This window comes from Oncorhynchus keta, chromosome 30, assembly GCF_023373465.1.
Source record: "Oncorhynchus keta strain PuntledgeMale-10-30-2019 chromosome 30, Oket_V2, whole genome shotgun sequence".
In the NCBI taxonomy this organism is placed as follows: Eukaryota; Metazoa; Chordata; class Actinopteri; order Salmoniformes; family Salmonidae; genus Oncorhynchus; species Oncorhynchus keta.
The window spans coordinates 42,947,925-42,965,313 of NC_068450.1; the positions used below are offsets into that span (position 1 = coordinate 42,947,925).

A 17,389-nucleotide genomic window follows, 5' to 3' on the forward strand; every position below is an offset into this window, starting at 1 on the left:
TGACGGCTGCGTGGTCCCATGGTGTTTATGCTTGCTTTTTTATGCTTGTTTATGCTATTGTTTGTACAGATGAACGTACTACCTTCAGGCATTTGTAAATTGCTCCCAAGGATGAACCAGACTTGCCAGACTTGTGGAGGTCTACAATTGTTTTTCTGACGTCTTGACTGATTTCTTTTGATTTCCCCATGTCAAGCAAAGAGGCACTGTGTTTGAAGGTAGGCCTTGAAATACATCAAATTATGTCAATAAGCTTATCAGAAGCTTCTAAAGCCATGACATCATTTTCTGGAATTTTCCAAGCTGTTTAAAGGCACAGTCAATTTAGTGTATGTAAACTTCTGACCCACTGGAACTGTGATACAGTGAATTATAAGTGAAATAATCTGTCTGTAAACAATTGTTGGAAAAATGATTGTGTCATACACAAAGTAGATGTCCTGAACGACTTACCAAAACTATAGTTTGTTGTCAATACATTTGTGGAGTGGTTGAAAAACGAGTTTTAATGACTCCAACCTATGTGTATGTAAACTTCCGACATCAACTGTATATGAATTAGTATGAGCTAATTTAGTAGTTAATATGAGTAAATTATGACTAAATACATTGATAAGATATACAATGTGTTAATAGTTAACAAGTCCATGAACACATAATTGGATTGAGAAATGCACTGCACAGTGTACTTAAGGGTGTCATATACACAGTACTGTAGGGTGTCATAACTTGACATTTCCACAGCAGAAAGGCTATGTACCAGTATAATATTATTATGGGGACTTGTTCTTGACTAACCCAGTGTGATTGTGAGCTAACCCTGTGTGTGAGCATACGTGTGTCTGCACGCTCATTTGTGTGTGTGAGATTAAGCGTGTGTGCATCCTTGCTCTAATCACACACCAAGTATCTTTCACTATCCTTTGGAGCCCCTCTTCCTCCTCTCTCTTCCCAGTCTACTCCTCACCACAGCCAACGCCCCTATCTAATTGATTCCACAGAAGTTTAATTAGGTTTCACAATGTGCAAAAGAAGACAACAACGAAAGGGAATATGGTGCAGGCTGGACAATTACTATCTGTAAACAGGGACCAGACATTCAAAAGATGACAGAGAAGGGGATGCAGTCTGGTTCTCCGTCAAAACAGCTTGTGTTCCTAAAGTCAGAAAGGGATATCTGGGATTTACTTGGCATGACGATGGAGCAACATTTAAAAACATTTTTGTTTTAATGATGTAGCTGGTAATTGCCATCTGTAAAATGTAAATGAGAGTGGAGGATGGTAGAGGCTGAAAATATTTTGTGAGGCATTCATCTGCCGTACTTCATATACGGCTCTTAGGCCAGGAGAAGTGAAATGAATCGCTCTAAGAAATGCACGCACCCTTTAATGGTTTATACCTCTTCCTCAGATCCCTCTCTTACGTTCTCGTTCACACTTACCCCTTTAGGCTATTTTGGTCAAGCCTTTGGAGGAGTATGATTACAAATGTATATTAGTTCAAGATTGACAGCAAACACCATTTGATGTGATCCACAAAGGGGGTTTGGTGGGTTTGCGGGCAGCTTTAAGACGGTTTCCTGTGTGCTGGAGACAGAGATTATACTTCAGCGGGAGAGGGCAGAGGTCAGGGTGAGTGTTTGAGCGCAGCTCTCCGACTCATCTTCTCTGTTTTATTCCTACTACCCCTGCAAAATACATATTTTCCTCCACACACACACACACACACACACACACACACACACACACACACACACACACACACACACACACACACACACACACACACACACACACACACACACACACACACACACACACACACACACACACACACACTGAGTCAGAGAGATGCAGATATTCATACTGTACCGGTATCTCTGTGTTCAAGGTCGCCACCTCTGTCACTTTGGGAAGCTCCCTGGTCTGGGTCTTGATGTAACACCTCTGATGTTTGGCGAACCGGATACCTGTGATTCCCTTTGAGCGGAAAAAGCGAGATGGAATAATACAAAATTCTGATATGTATCGTTTATTACTTTGTCTGTGATGTGGAACAGCATGGCGATGGGGCGATATCATTTTTCAAAATGTTTCTTCAGTCTCTTGAAGAAAAACCTATGCTCTTAATAACTAACAGAAGTTAGAACCTAATGAGAGTGCCTTTTGAGTTTCATGCTTTGTTTTTCTCCTTCTACCTTTTTTCTACCTCCTAGATTACAGCACATTCAAGAAAATGTATCTCCGACAACACAAGCCTCACTTTTAGAAGAGATTGAGTAAAAAACAAGTCAAGATATAGTCAGTGTTTTATGATTCATATTTTTTTCTTCCACTTTGACAGAGTATTTTGTGTACATTGTTCACACAAAAAAATACATGCAAGTCCATTTGAATCCCACTTTGTAACACAACAAAATGTGGAAAAGGTCAAGGGGTGTGAATACTTTCTGAGGTTACTGTATATGGCATAGGGTGATATTTGGAATGCATCCAGTGTTTCTATGGAGGCTGCCCCCGCTGAATTAGTCAGTCATAGGTTCCTGTCACTCTCTTAATCTGTGCAGCCTAGTGAAGAGCCACTCTTTTCAGCTCCATTGATGATCCCCCCCCCCAACTTGTGGAATGCAGGGCCTTTCAGTTTGACGACGACAGGAGAAAGCCTATTTCAACAAAGCAGACATATCTGTTAATTATCTTTTTGTGCAATTATCTGTTTGACTAAGTAGTTCTGCTGGAATAAGTCTGAAAGCATATGAGATTGTAAATCGTGCCGTCTCTAGGGCTACCAGAGTCATGTGCATATGAGAATAGACTGCCGGATCTTCACCGGCCACGCTCGCCTTAACATTGTATAAGTGGTGGCATGAAAATGGACTCGATTCAAATCGTAATTGAATTACATCGACATGGAGCAGAGCTCTAATACCTTTCTGACATCTTTAAATTAGCGTTTAACTGGGAAATACGGAAGTTCTCTTCCACTTGTCTTTGGAGGTCACACACCACGACACAATATGGAGCCTGTCATAATCCTCTTGTCTGTAATTGTCTTTAGAGGTCACACACCACAACACGATATGAAGCCTGTCATACTCCTCTTGTCTGTAATTGTCTTTAGAGGTCACACACCACGACACGATATGGAGCCTGTCATAATCCTCTTGTCTGTAATTGTCTTTAGAGGTCACACACCACGACACGATATGGAGCCTGTCATAATCCTCTTGTCTGTAATTGTCTTTAGAGGTCACACACCACGACACGATATGGAGCCTGTCATAATCCTCTTGTCTGTAATTGTCTTTAAAACACTACAAAAACTGTCGCCGACACAGAAGTATAATGTTTACGCCTGACTTTATTGTGATGAGCCCCTGTTTATTTTACTGTAATGGCGAGCACCACCACAGAGAGAGGAAAAGGACAATCTCGGGATGTGATGCAATAATTAACAGAGTTGGTCAACCAGAATAGAAAGAAAATACACATCATTATGGGGATAATAAATGGGAAAAGGATGCAAGGTTTATAAAATAATGTCAGAATACCGGCTCGCTATTCACCCCTGATTAAACATGCTACACGTATACTGATAGCTTTAAGCTTTCCAACTGAACAATGATTTGATTGGAGGGCTCATTGCATTGCCATTGCAGAGAAAGGTTAGGGGACGCTGTATGATTCATTGTCATTTGGGCTCTATATTACCATCTCTTCCTGCATCTAGCATCTTGTGAGTGTCAGCCCAGGTAATATGTTGAGGAAAAAAAACATGGATGCTCATACTACCTTTAATAAATGATCAGTTATTAACTCCACGCTCTCCCCTCAGCTCCTGTTAAAGGGGGCCCTAAACCCATGCCATGAAATATTATCTCCGAGTCGCTGAACCTCTGTTTGTGATTTCCTTTCATTCACAGTCGTGTTCACAGGAAAAAAACATTTCACAATGGACAATATAAATGATTGTTTGTTTTTGGACAACTAAAGGTAGTGCCTTCCTCTTTCAGTCCATTTCCCTCTGTTTTGAGCCTAATGGACACAACCTAGGATTAATGTCACTTGCCGTAAACAATAAACAATGTAATCTTTGGATATTGTAATATCTGAGAAACAGTATGTAGTTTAAGGAAAATATTGATTATTTCATGACTAAATGTAAAGCAGATAATTGCAGTATAGAATCTGGAGTGATATGACGAGGTACTGTGTGTTGCTCATAAAGGTAACCTGGAAGACTTCACATAAAAGGGAGCCGTGTCTTAGATTGAATCAATTTGTAGAACGCAAGTTTGTGTTGATGTCAAGCGCAAGGTTCTGGAAAACTGGAAGAGGTAGGACTACTCTCATCTATACTCTTTCCCCTAAATTAATTCCAAATTAATTCTACATCATTATTTGAAATGTATTCTTGTATTATTGCTTATTTTGATATGGTTTGAAAGTAATTGATTGTGTAATAGGAATGATTTAGAGCTTTTACTCTCGTTCCAGATATAATTTTTAACAAAAGAGAGTAACCTTCAAAATACATAGATTGTCACGCCTTGGTCATTGTATTTTGTGTTTTCGTTATATATTTGTTCAGGCCAGGGTGTGACATGGGTTTATTGTGTTGTCGTATTGGGGTTTTTGTAGGCATTGGGATTGTGGTTGATTAGGGGTGTGTCTAGTTTAGGCTTGGCTGCCTGAGGCGGTTCTCAATCAGAGTCAGGTGATTCTTGTTGTCTCTGATAGGGAACCGTATTTAGGTAGCCTGGGTTTCACTGTGTATTTCGTGGGTGATTGTTCCTGTCTCTGTGTAGTTGTTCACCAGACAGGCTGTATTAGGTTTTCACGTTCCGTTTGTTGTTTTTGTATTTATTAAGTTATTTCATGTATCGTCAAGACATGAGTAACCACCACGCTGCATTTCGGTCCGACTCTCTTTCGACAAACGAAGAACGCCGTTACATAGATGCTGTCTTTTGCATCAAAATATATTTTTTAGAAGAGCTACATTGAAACACATTAGATGTGTGTTGGTGGTAGTTGCACTATGTGACCATAATTATTCTCATACAAAAGACTGTTGAATATGCTTGAATGCCAGTCCTGTCTCTACTGGTATTCTTATCTCCACTTCTTGTTCCCTAGGTTCTTCATGCAGCATGTTCCCTGTATTAACCTGAAACAAAAGAAGCGGCATTACCTGCCCCATTTCAATTCCTCATTCACAGCCCTTGAGCTTGACGGAGATAGTTAAGGTGCATTTTGAATTTGTAATGACCTGAAACATCCTTTATTTTAAAAAGTATATTCAACCCCCCCCCCCCCAGCTAACACTTAGTATAAGTTATAATCAGGTTTGTGTTTTCCTCCACTCTCTTTTTTTCTTTTGTAATCACGCTGGAATTATTCTGCTCTCTCACTTGTTTCGCCATCTCCCGTGCCAGTGCCCGGAATCAAACACATTTTCGTGGTGAATTTGCTTCACTGACAGAAGTCAATAATTCAGACTGGATGGAATGGAGGAGGAACCAGCAATATGCATGCTATCGGTGTGTGTGTGTGTGTGTGTGTGTGTGTGTGTGTGTGTGTGTGTGTGTGTGTGTGTGTGTGTGTGTGTGTGTGTGTGTGTGTGTGTGCGCAAGTGCTTGCGTGTGAGTATGAAAAGTAACTGAGACCTCTTGTTATTAGATATTTAGTTTTATATAGAAAAAAAGTGTTCCAAAAACGTTTTTCAGCTGTTCCCATAGGATAAATTGTTTTGGTTCCAGGTAGAACCCTTTTGGGCCTTTTGGGGTCCATGTAGACCCCTTTTCAAGAGGGTTCTACAATCTACATGCAGCCGAATAACCCTTTTAGGTTCTAGAAAGCACTTTTTGTGTGTATGTGTGCACGTTGGTTAAGGGATTGTGTATGAGAGGGAATTGAAAGCTCTTGTTATGATATTGTGTATTATTTATGACACACATTGTCACATCAGCTTTTTCTGTGTGAGAGAGAGAAAAAAATAGGAGAGAGTGCAGGGTATTGTCGAAGAAGATATGATTTCAGGAGAACAGAAATGCTTTTACACAATATAAGAACAATTTCGAAAGTGCTCAAACACAAATTCAATCATTTTGCACAAAAACTATATTAATAATAAAAAAGAAACGGTAAATGAAGTATGCATAAAGTATGCTGTACGTAATGTGTATTTTATCAATACTTACATGTTTGAAGTCGTGGACCTCGAGGACCTCATTGCTACCGTTGCCCATCCTGAAGATCTCAATGCGGTGGGTGGGGTCAATCTCCATGATGCTGTCTGTTTCCATGCCGTCCAGCACGGCCTGATAATGTTGGTTGTACACCTGGAGACACAGGACCAATCAGAAACATCCTCAGCCAAGCTGACAGGTCATTTAACCAATAATACATGAGGGTGGGGCAACTTAACTGATTAGCTCAAATCTACAGCCTTTCAATAGGCTTAATATCAGTGACGTGTATTCATGAATGCCAAGGGAAGCCAGGCTTCCCCAAAAACTTTACCAATAAAGACATATAAAAACTAAATAATTTATCTTTCGTCTCTGTGTTTCATCATTTTCCTTTAATTCGCAAGAGGCTGAATGTATCTCACCGGAGAAAGCATGCGAGCGAGCAAAACAGCACCCATCTGTCTCTATGTGTAGCCCATCTATCTATTGAGGTCTGATCAAAAATAGTATGATATTGTTGCCGCCGTAGCATTGAATGCAAGGGAAGCCAGCGAGCATTTGGCCTCCCTGAGAAAAACAGTAAAATAATAGCCAATCAGCATTGAAAGGATCTGAGCGAGGTCAACTGTGAATGGTCCTGGCGCAGGTTGGATTTGGCTTCACACCACTCACAACACAACAAAAGCCAAACGTCATTGACAGAAAAAAAATGGTTGTATCTCATTTTGTTGTCCTCCAGTGGCTAGCTAGCTTGCTAAAATTGTCCTTTTATACATAGATGGAGATTTGGACTTCTGGTTCTACTTAATTCTCGATACTGGGCAATGATTATAACAATGATTCTGATCCAACCATGAATTCCTACTTTGTGTCCCTGGTCTGAAGTTCAATATGTAGGGGCTAGGAAGTTAGGCTAGTGAGCAAACATTTTAGCCAGGACAACAAAAACTAAAAGTGTGTAGCCTACTGTATGACAGAGTCCTACACTGTTTTGGCAACATGAAAGAGACGAGGATAGGATTGGTGAGTCAACATGTTTTTTCTACTTTCGCACACACACACAGAGAAATCAGTCCTACGGACAGCCACATATTTAGCTTACGTTGATTAGACTAAATAGTTTTTGGTATCTTTTATTTGTCACTATATTAGACTAAGCATACAGTATATATATACATAATTATTTGGACACCCCTTCAAATTAGCGGATTCAGCTATTTCAGTGACACCCGTTGCTGACAGGTGTATCAAATCGAGCACACACCCATACAATCTCCATAGGAAAACATTGGCAGTAGAATGGCCTTACTGAAGAGCTCAGTCACTTTCATGTGGCACCATCATAGGATGCTGTCTTTCCAATAAGTCAGTTCATCAAATTTCTGCCCTGCTAGAGCTGCCCCGGTCAACTGTAAGTGCTGTTATTTTGAAGTGGAAACATCTAGGAGCAACAACGACTCAGCCGCGAAGTGGTAGACCACACAAGCTCACAGAATGGAACCACTGAGTGCTGTAGCGCGTTACAATTGTCTGTCCTCAGTTGCAACACTCACCACCAAGTTCCCAACTGCCTCTGGAAGCAACGTCAGCAGAAGAACTGTTAGTCGGGAGCTTCATGAAATGGGTTTCCATGGCCGAGCAGCCTAAGATCACCAAACGCAATGCTAAGCGTCGGGCTAGAGTGGTGTAAAGCTTGCCACCATTGGACTGTGGAAATACGTTCTCTGGAGTGATGAATCACGCTTCACCATCTGACAGTACGACATCCTGGCAGATGCCAGGAGAGCGCTACCTGCCCCAATACATAGTGCCAATTGTAAAGTTTGGTGGAGCAGGAATCATGGTATAGGGCTGTTTTTCATAGTTTGGGCTAGGCTCCTCAGTTCCAGTGAAGGGAATTCTAGCATACAATGACATTCTAGACAATTATGTGTTTCCAACTTTGTGGCAACAGTTTGGGGAAGACCCTTTCCTGTTTCAGCATGACAATGCCACCGTGTACAAAGTGAGGTCCACACAGAAATAGTTTGTTGAGATTGGTGTTGAAGAACTTGACTGGCCTGCACAGAGCCCTGCCCTGACCTCAAACACCTCTCTTCAGATCATTGACCAGGTCCTGCCGTGTAGTTCTGGGCTGATCCCTCACCTTCCTCATGATCATTGATGCCCCACGAGGTGAGATCTTGCATGTAGCCCCAGACCGAGGGTGATTGACCGTCATCTTGAACTTCTTCCATTTTCTAATAATTGTGCCAACAGTTGTTGCCTTCTCACCAAGCTACTTGTCTATTGTCCTGTAGCCCATCCCAGCCTTGTGCAGGTCTACAATTTTATTCCTGATGTCCTTATACAGCTCTCTGGTCTTGGCCATTGTGGAGAGGTTGGAGTCTGTTTGATTGAGTGTGTGGACAGGTGTCTTTTATACAGGTAACGAGTTCAAACAGGTGCAGTTAATACAGGTAATGAGTGGAGAACATGAGGGTGTCACGCCTTGGTTTTAGTATTTTGTGTTTTCTTTATATATTTGGTCAGGCCAGGGTGTGACATGGGTTATTGTGGTGTGTTTTTTGTCTTGGGGTTTTGTGGGGCGTCGACGTAGTCTATGGCTGCCTGAGGCGGTTCTCAATCAGAGTCAGGTGATTCTCATTGTCTCTGATTGGGAACCATATTTAGGCAGCCATATTCTGTGAGTGTTTTCGTGGGTGATTGTTCCTGTCTTTGTGTTTGGGCTGTTTCGGTTTTCATTATTTCATTTCGTTATTTTTGTAGTTTCTGTATGTATAGGTTTTTCTTCATTAAAATATCATGAATCATCATCACGCTGCATTTTGGTCTGATCCTTGTTCTACCTCTTCGTCAGAGGAGGAGATAGAAGAGAGCCGTTACAGAGGGCTTCTTAAAGAAAAACTAACAGGTCTGTGAGAGCCGGAATTCTAACTGATTGGTAGGTGATCAAATACTTATGTTATGCAATAAAATGCAAATTAATTACTTAAAAATCATACAATGCGATTTTCTGGATTTTTGTTTTAGATTCCGTCTCTCACAGTTGAAGTGTACCTATGATAAAAATTACAGACCTCTACATGCTTTGTAAGTAGGAAAACCTGCAAAATCGGTAGTGTATCAAATACTTGTTCTCCCCACTGTAGGTTGCAATATTGCTTTTTCTCCCCTGGCTTGGCTTCCAAAGGGATTTTATCCACGCACCGCTACTGCTTCATATACCTGTAGCCTTCCAATAGCATTTAACCAGGCTAAATACACCATCACCCCCCCTTTAAAATTGGTGGCAAGGGTGTTATAAGCCAAAGAGAAATACTGTAGTACAAAGATTTGAGGCCAATACACACTTGATGCAATCACATTGATTTCTGTCATATTCTTCAAAGCATCGTGTCCGAAGTAACACACAACACATGACCAATGCTAGAAATACACCACTGCAGTGAACGGCGTCCGGCATGCCGACATTTGTAAAGTGCCAAAGTATTCATAAGCACGACCAGAGATAACACTGAGTCATTGTTAATACATTGCTATTGACAAACCGCAAGTTCAAATTAAGATTTGCACATCCATAGAGGCTGCGTAAGTACTCTGTGAGTAGCTACGTCGAATAAATGGCACTTTGAATACGTGGCTTGGATATTATTTTTCTTTTTTACTTGGCCGTAACTTGGTGCACTGGTTGTTTATCACGACACCTTGCTTATGGACTGTTCATGGGTATGCATGGCTGGCTGTTAAAATTCCCTGTCTACAAAAATGATTCATGCCCACAAGCTGAAAACGACGCTATTAATATTTATGTGGAGTGTGGTGTTATAATGAGAAATACATGTTGCTGAGTTCATCTTCGTCTGTTGTGGTGGTGAAACAAAGCGCCCCATACTGTACCAATGAGAGAGTTGATTAATGGATACAAGAAGGTGGCCAATGAAATCAATTAAGATTAATATTCCCAATCAACAAAAATAACCCAAGCCCTGTGAAAAATATAGTTTCTTTCTGGTGTTTATGACTACAATGTCCCCCTGTCTGATGCTCATATGTTGGTCTATGGTCTAGTGACTACAGTAACACTAGTTAAAGCTCTATAACATGGTCACTAACACATAATCCTTTTGACATTTTAAATGATCTGCCCCACTTATTACCAGGCTCTAGAATAGGGGAGCAATAATGATTTAATGGGATATAATTCTTTAACAGAAGATCACAGCAAGTATGGCTCTGCAATATAAATAACCATTAACATGGATCACAATGGCCTTGGCTCAGAAAGGAACCCAAACTTTAAAACCGTAAGACGCAGCCAAATGAAGATTGGAGATGATATGCAAGTATCTGTCATCCTCACCACCATTGAGTGTCTTCACAAGAAACTGAGAGTGGCCTTCACTTGTAACTTCACTTTATTATCTGCTCAGCCTTTACAACCAATTACCAAAAAACAAATTCTTCCAGATGTACATGCTCGGCAACCGAAGCCTGACTAGCTCACAAAAGACCCAGACGTTGCAAGGAAGTAATGATAGTGAAAGTTAATTAGCTTTCTCTGCGACTTCACGTAGGCGGGGAGGCCAATATTCAGGGATGACATTAGTTCAAGGTGTAGCTAATGCAGGTACAAAGACTGTTGGGCTCTCATATTATAAAGGTTCTGTTCAGTACATCCTGAGAACTCCTGAAGAAATGTCATAATGATTAGCACTCGATCGGGTTGGCTATTCAGAAATGCCATATAATTAATTTGAAGGTTCAGATTCAACGCTGTTTTAAGTATTGAAACTGTTTTGAATAACATACCTAAAACCCATGAAGTATAAGAAATATAACTTATCAAAACAATGAAATTAAGTTTAAGGAACAATTTTAAAAAGTTAATGAATTAGTCTTGTCAGTTTCAGGCAAGCAACAAAATGGGTAGCAATTAGTTATAGCCCCACGCAATAAAGCATTTTTAATGTATGAGTAAATAGTTAAATCATTTATTAATCTTTACTCCATTCGTAAGATGTTTATTATAGGTCCTTATAGACGGCAGGTAGCCTGGCAGGGTAGGAGCGTTGGACCAGTAACCGAAAGGTTGCTGGATCGAATCTGTCGTTCTGACCCTGTTCCCTGGGCGCCGATGACGTGGATGTCGTTTAAAGTAGACCCCCTCACCTCTGATTCAGAGGGGTTGGGTTAAATGCGGAAGACACATTTCAGTTGAATGTATTCAGTTGTAGAACTGACTGAGGAATCCCCCTTTCCCCTTATAAACCATTTACTAATCAGTAGTTAAGTATTTTTGTGTGGCCTCATAAAGTGTGAGCTATTTATACTTTATAAATATATACTTTAAAAAATATTTTGAGTGACCAGAGTAATTTCTCACAAAAAGATGGACAGGCCATAGACATTCCAGAAGTCCCTGACGCTCCTGAACGTCTCAAAATGCCAGTCACACTGTTGTAATAGTGTGATGTGTAACTTCAGACCCACTCTATGCTAAGTAACGTTAAGCTTGTTGTCCAAAAATGCTAACATTAGTATTTCTTGGCTGTGACTGTTCTACCCCCAAAAAAAGTGTTGGTTGCTGGATCGAATCTGTCGTTCTGACCCTGTTCCCTGGGCGCCGATGACGTGGATGTCGTTTAAAGTAGACCCCCTCACCTCTGATTCAGAGGGGTTGGGTTAAATGCGGAAGACACATTTCAGTTGAATGTATTCAGTTGTAGAACTGACTGAGGAATCCCCCTTTCCCCTTATAAACCATTTACTAATCAGTAGTTAAGTATTTTTGTGTGGCCTCATAAAGTGTGAGCTATTTATACTTTATAAATATATACTTTAAAAAATATTTTGAGTGACCAGAGTAATTTCTCACAAAAAGATGGACAGGCCATAGACATTCCAGAAGTCCCTGAACGTCTCAAAATGCCAGTCACACTGTTGTAATAGTGTGATGTGTAACTTCAGACCCACTCTATGCTAAGTAACGTTAAGCTTGTTGTCCAAAAATGCTAACATTAGTATTTCTTGGCTGTGACTGTTCTACCCCCCAAAAAAGTGTTTATTGCAGTAACTCCTTAGAGCAGTCCATGGACTGTTTTAGGTAAGGAAACAAATCTGAATACATCATTTCACTGAACTATCACACTACGTTTAAAGAGTTGCTACCTTTAAAAGGACCAGTTAAAGTGCTGCCAAACAAAGCCATGTGTGAAAATAGTCTGTGGTTAAAAAAGTAGAAGACCTAAGGACTGCAAACATTTAAGGTTTAACATTATCAACACACAATCACAGATTATCGTGAAAGACACACAAATTATTTTTAAACGTCTGGTGGACACGAGAAAATTGTCACATATTTTGAATAAGTTTTGTGATTTCAAATCGAATCAAATCTAACTTTATTGGTGACATAATCGTTTAGCAGATGTTGATGCGAGTGTAGCGAAATGCTTGTGCTTCTAGTTCCGACAGTGTAGTAATATCTAACAAGTAATCTAACAATTCCCCAACAACTACCTAATACACACAAATCAAAAGGGGTGAATGTGAATATGTACATATAAGTATATGGATGAGCGATGGCCGAGCGGCATAGGCAAGGTACAGTAGATGGAATTAAATACAGTAAATACAATTTCTTGTTAATTTAACAAACTGTAGTTTTGGCAAGTTGGTTAGGACATCTACTTTGTGCATGACACAAGTCATTTTTCCAACAATTGTTTACAGATTATTTCACTTGTAATTCACTGTATCACAATTCCAGTGGGTCAGAAGTTTATATACACTAAATTGACTGTGCCTTTAAACAGCTTGGAAAATTCCAGAAAATGATGTCATGGCTTTAGAAGCTTCTGATAGGCTAATTGACATAATTTGAGTCAATTGGAGGTGTAGGCTACCAAATACTAATTGAGTGTATGTAAACTTCTGACACACTGGGAATGTGATGAAAGAAACAAAATCTGAAATAAATCATTCTCTGTACTATTATTCTGACATTTCACATTCATTTCACATTCTGATCCTAACTGACCTAAAACAGGGAATTTTTACTTGGATTAAATGTCAGTAATTGTGAAAAACTGAGTTTAAATGTATTTGGCTAAGGTGTATGTAAACTTCTGACTTCAACTGTACATGTGATATGAGTAATGTAAGATATGCAAACATTATTGAAGTGGCATTATATAAAGTGGCATTGTTAAAATGACTAGTTATCCATTTATGAAAGTGTTCAGTGATTGGGTCTCAATGCAGGCAGCAGCGTCTCTGAGTTAGTGATTGCTGTTTAGCAGTCTGATGGCCTTGACATAGAAGCTGTTTTTCAATCTCTCGGTCTCAGCTTTGATGCACCTGTACTGACCTCGCCTTCTGGATGATAGCGGGGTGAACAGGTAATGGCTCGGTTGGTTGTTGTTATTGATGATCTTTTTGGCCTTCCTGTGACATCGATGCTGTAGGTGTCATGGAGGGCAGGTAGTTTGCCCTCGGTTATACGTTGTGCAGACCGCACCACACTGTGGAAAGCCTTGCGGTTCAGGGCGGTACAGTTGCCATACCAAGCTGTGAAACAGCCTGACAGGATGCTTTCGATTGTGCATCTGTAAAGGTTTGTCAGGGTTTTGGGTGACAAGCCAAATTTCTTCAGCCTCCTGAGGCTATTGCGCCTTTTTCACTACGCTGTCTGTGTGGGTGGACCATTTCAGTTTGTCCGTGATGTGTACGCAGAGGAACTTCAAACTTTCCACGTTCTACATTGCTGTCCCTTCGATGTGGATAGGGGGGTGCTCCCTCTGTTGTTTCCTGAAGTCCATGATCATCTCCTTTGTTTTGTTGACGTCTCCTTTGTTTTGTTGAAGATTTGATTTGTGATAGTTGGTTGAACATACTTACTGCAAATCATACATGTAACATTTCTACCTCAAACACATATCAGTAATAATCAAGGAATAAAATCCACAAGAGAAAAACTGTCTTATCCGGACAGCTTTTGTGTGCTGGCTACATCTCCCTATTTTATGATTAGTTTGCGTTCGCGAGGTTGAAACAATTAGCAAAACACTCACATTCCAACTCTTCCTCACGTCCTTGGAACAGTCGTTTTACAACAGTTTTCTGAATAAAATTGTTATGTATTAGGACTAAGTATTTCTGTCCCATGGGGTTTTCTGTAGCAGTAGTTCTAATGCTTATCACTATGGGTATTGAAGTCAATTGTTAGATGACTTCCTGAAGTATTTTAAGAAGTACAACTTTCAGTGAAGAACTCAGTGGATAGAGCTGAAGAGATGGAGGAAGTGGATACAGAGTTTGAATCAAGCAGCGAGTTGAGCAAAGTTGGGGAAGATCAATGTCCTGAACGGACAACAGTAGTGTGAAACTGTTGTATAAAATTGGAGTGCAGGATATGTTTATGAATGATAATGGATTATTTGTTGTTGGGATGAGTTTGTTGAGTAAGGATGCATAAGTGGGAGACCCATTTGAGGTGTGAAATGGTGAAGTATGCGCTGGGAGAAGTGAAGTCAATCAGAGTGACCAGGAGTGGTCTTATTCTGATTAATTGTATTTCTGAAGAACAGAGGAGATTGTCATGGGCCTCGAAACAAATCGGGACAACAGATGTATCGTGCTTTGAACTTCAGAGCAAAGCACCCATCAAAGGAGTCATCTCAGGGATGATGACGTACAGTACCAGAATAATAGTGAAGACATCAAAACCATGAAATAACACATATTGAATCATGTGAACTCATCAGACCAAAGGACAGATTTCCACCGGTCCACAGTGGTTCTTGCCATAATGGACTTGGTCCAAATAGGGCTATCTCCTGTATACCACCCGTACCTTGTCACAACACAACTGATTGTCTCAAATGCATTAAGAAGGAAAGAAATTCAAAAATTGTCATCAAGGCAAAGGGCAGCTACTTTGAAGAATCTCCAATATATTTGGATTTGTTTTTGGTTACCACATGACTCCATATGTGTTATTTCAAAGTTTTCACATGTTCACTATAATTCTACAATGTAGAAAATAGTAAAAAATAAAGAAAAAACGTTGAATGAGTAGGTGTGTGTCACGCCCTGACCTTAGAGAGCTGTTTTATTTCTCTATTTGGTTAGGTCAGGGTGTGATGTGGGGTGAGCATTCTATGTTCTATTTTCTGTTTTGTATTTCTTTGTTTTTGCCGGGTTCTCAATCAGGGACAGCTGTCTATCGTTGTCTCTGATTGGGAACCATACTTAGGCAGGCCTTTTTCCCACCTGTGATTGTGGGTAGTTAACATTGTTTGTGGCACTTAGCCCTGTTGAGCTTCACGGTCGTTTTCTTGTTTTGTCTGCGACATTTATCTTAAATAAAAATAAATGTACGCTCACCACGCTGCACCTTGGTCTATTTCATTTGACGGCCATGACAGAACTACCCACCACCAAAGAACCAAGCAGCGTGGTCAGGAGGAGAGGACACGACGGAAACCTGAGAGGCAGCCCCAAAATATATATATTTCTTTTTTGGGGGGCAGATGACGTGGGCGTCGGCGCTGAGGGGTGAGTCCGAGACGAGGAGGAATTCTTGGACCGTTTGAGCGAGGAGTGGTTGGCAGTCTGGAACAAGACAGTCGCTTAGTATATCAGTATATCCTGTGCCAGCACCACGCACCCGGTCTCCTGTACGTCTGCCCAGCCCGGTAAGCCCTGTGCCAACTCTACGCACCCGGCCTCCAGTGGGGATCCATGGCCCAAAGCCTCCAGTGGTGATCCATGACACGAAGCCTCCAGTGACGATCCTTGGCACGAAGCCTCCAGTGATGATCCATGGCACGAAGCCTCCAGTGATGATCCATGGCAAGAAGCTTCCAGTGGTGATCCATGGCAAGAAGCCTCCAGTGATGATCCATGGCACGAAGCCTCCAGTGATGATCCATGGCAAGAAGCTTCCAGTGGTGATCCATGGCAAGAAGCCTCCAGTGATGATCCATGGCACGAAGCCTTCAGTGATGATCCATGGCAAGAAGCCTCCAGTGATGATCCATGGCAAGAAGCCTCCAGTGATGATCCATGGCACAAAGCCTCCAGTGATAATCAATGGCACGAAGCCTCCAGTGATGACCCATGGCACGAAACCTCCAACGATGACCCATGGTACGAAGCCTCCAACGACGGTCTCCAGTCCGGAGCCTCCTAGCGACGGGCTCCAGTCTGGAGCCTCCAGCGACGGCCTCCAGTCCGGGGCCCGCAACGAGGGCGTCCAGTCCCGGGCCCGCAGAGAAGGTCGGCGGCGAGGGTCCCAACACCATTTTTTACAGAACACCATTTTTTACAGAACATATTTTGATTTAGTTTATTCATATTTTTTTTCATTGTTTTACATTTTTGGGGTATCGTGTTTCCATCCTGCACAGTAGGTGGCGGGAGGCACACTAAATTGTGACTTCCCCATCCCCATTCCTGAATTAGACTAAATTTAACAAAGGAACTGGCGATGAGGTTCGATGGAATTATGCTGCATTTTTCCAGGATGATGACAGTGATAAAAGTAAGATCTTTCATCGTTGAATCCGCCATTTGTTGACTGAATGCTGCATTGTGCTTGAGCCTCAAGGGGGAGGAGAGTAGTTGCAACAGAGTGAATAAAAATAAATGGAGAAACAGGAAGTCAAAGTTAGTAAAAGTTCTAACAAGTAGAAGAAAATCATTAAAAAACTGGAGGATGAAGTAGTAAGTTATAACTAGTATAAGGAATTTACTAGCAAACCTGATAGCAAAGAAGGAAATGTGATAAAGTGTCTTTTAATAGGAGCATTTGGTCAGTTTGATGAAACAGTGGAGCAATGGGAGTGTCTACACAGAACATTTGAGATGTGACAGCCAATGGCAATAAAGATGAATTAAAGTGGCAACATTCGTTAGTGTGAAGGGAGCTAAAATGTTTAACTTGCTAAGGAGCTTGGTTCATCCTGAGAAACTATGGGATAATAATGACAGAAACATGTGAGTTTGTATCTTGAATTTCGTGGTCGCACATTGAGCGTCGTTGTTGCAAGTACCATACAATTCACAAATGTGTAATTTAATTTCGCAAGCTTGTATCATGTTTTGTGAAAAACGGTCACAAACTTGTGAAGTCCATTTACGACTATGAATATTAGGCTGTGAATCAAAAAGAAACGTGCAGATATT

General features: G+C 41.0%; 1 protein-coding gene across 1 annotated transcript in view; it reads right to left on the bottom strand.

The window, feature by feature from the left end:
* The window catches only part of LOC118363643 (tenomodulin-like), a 112,264-nt gene that overhangs the window by 18,303 nt on the left and 76,572 nt on the right, over positions 1-17,389 (bottom strand). The window contains exons 3-4 of the mRNA XM_052488469.1: positions 6,206-6,346; positions 1,875-1,982 (exon numbers count right to left, since the gene is read on the bottom strand). Coding sequence (XP_052344429.1) covers positions 1,875-1,982; positions 6,206-6,346 — 249 coding nt within the window. The remainder of the gene's footprint in view (positions 1-1,874; positions 1,983-6,205; positions 6,347-17,389) is intronic.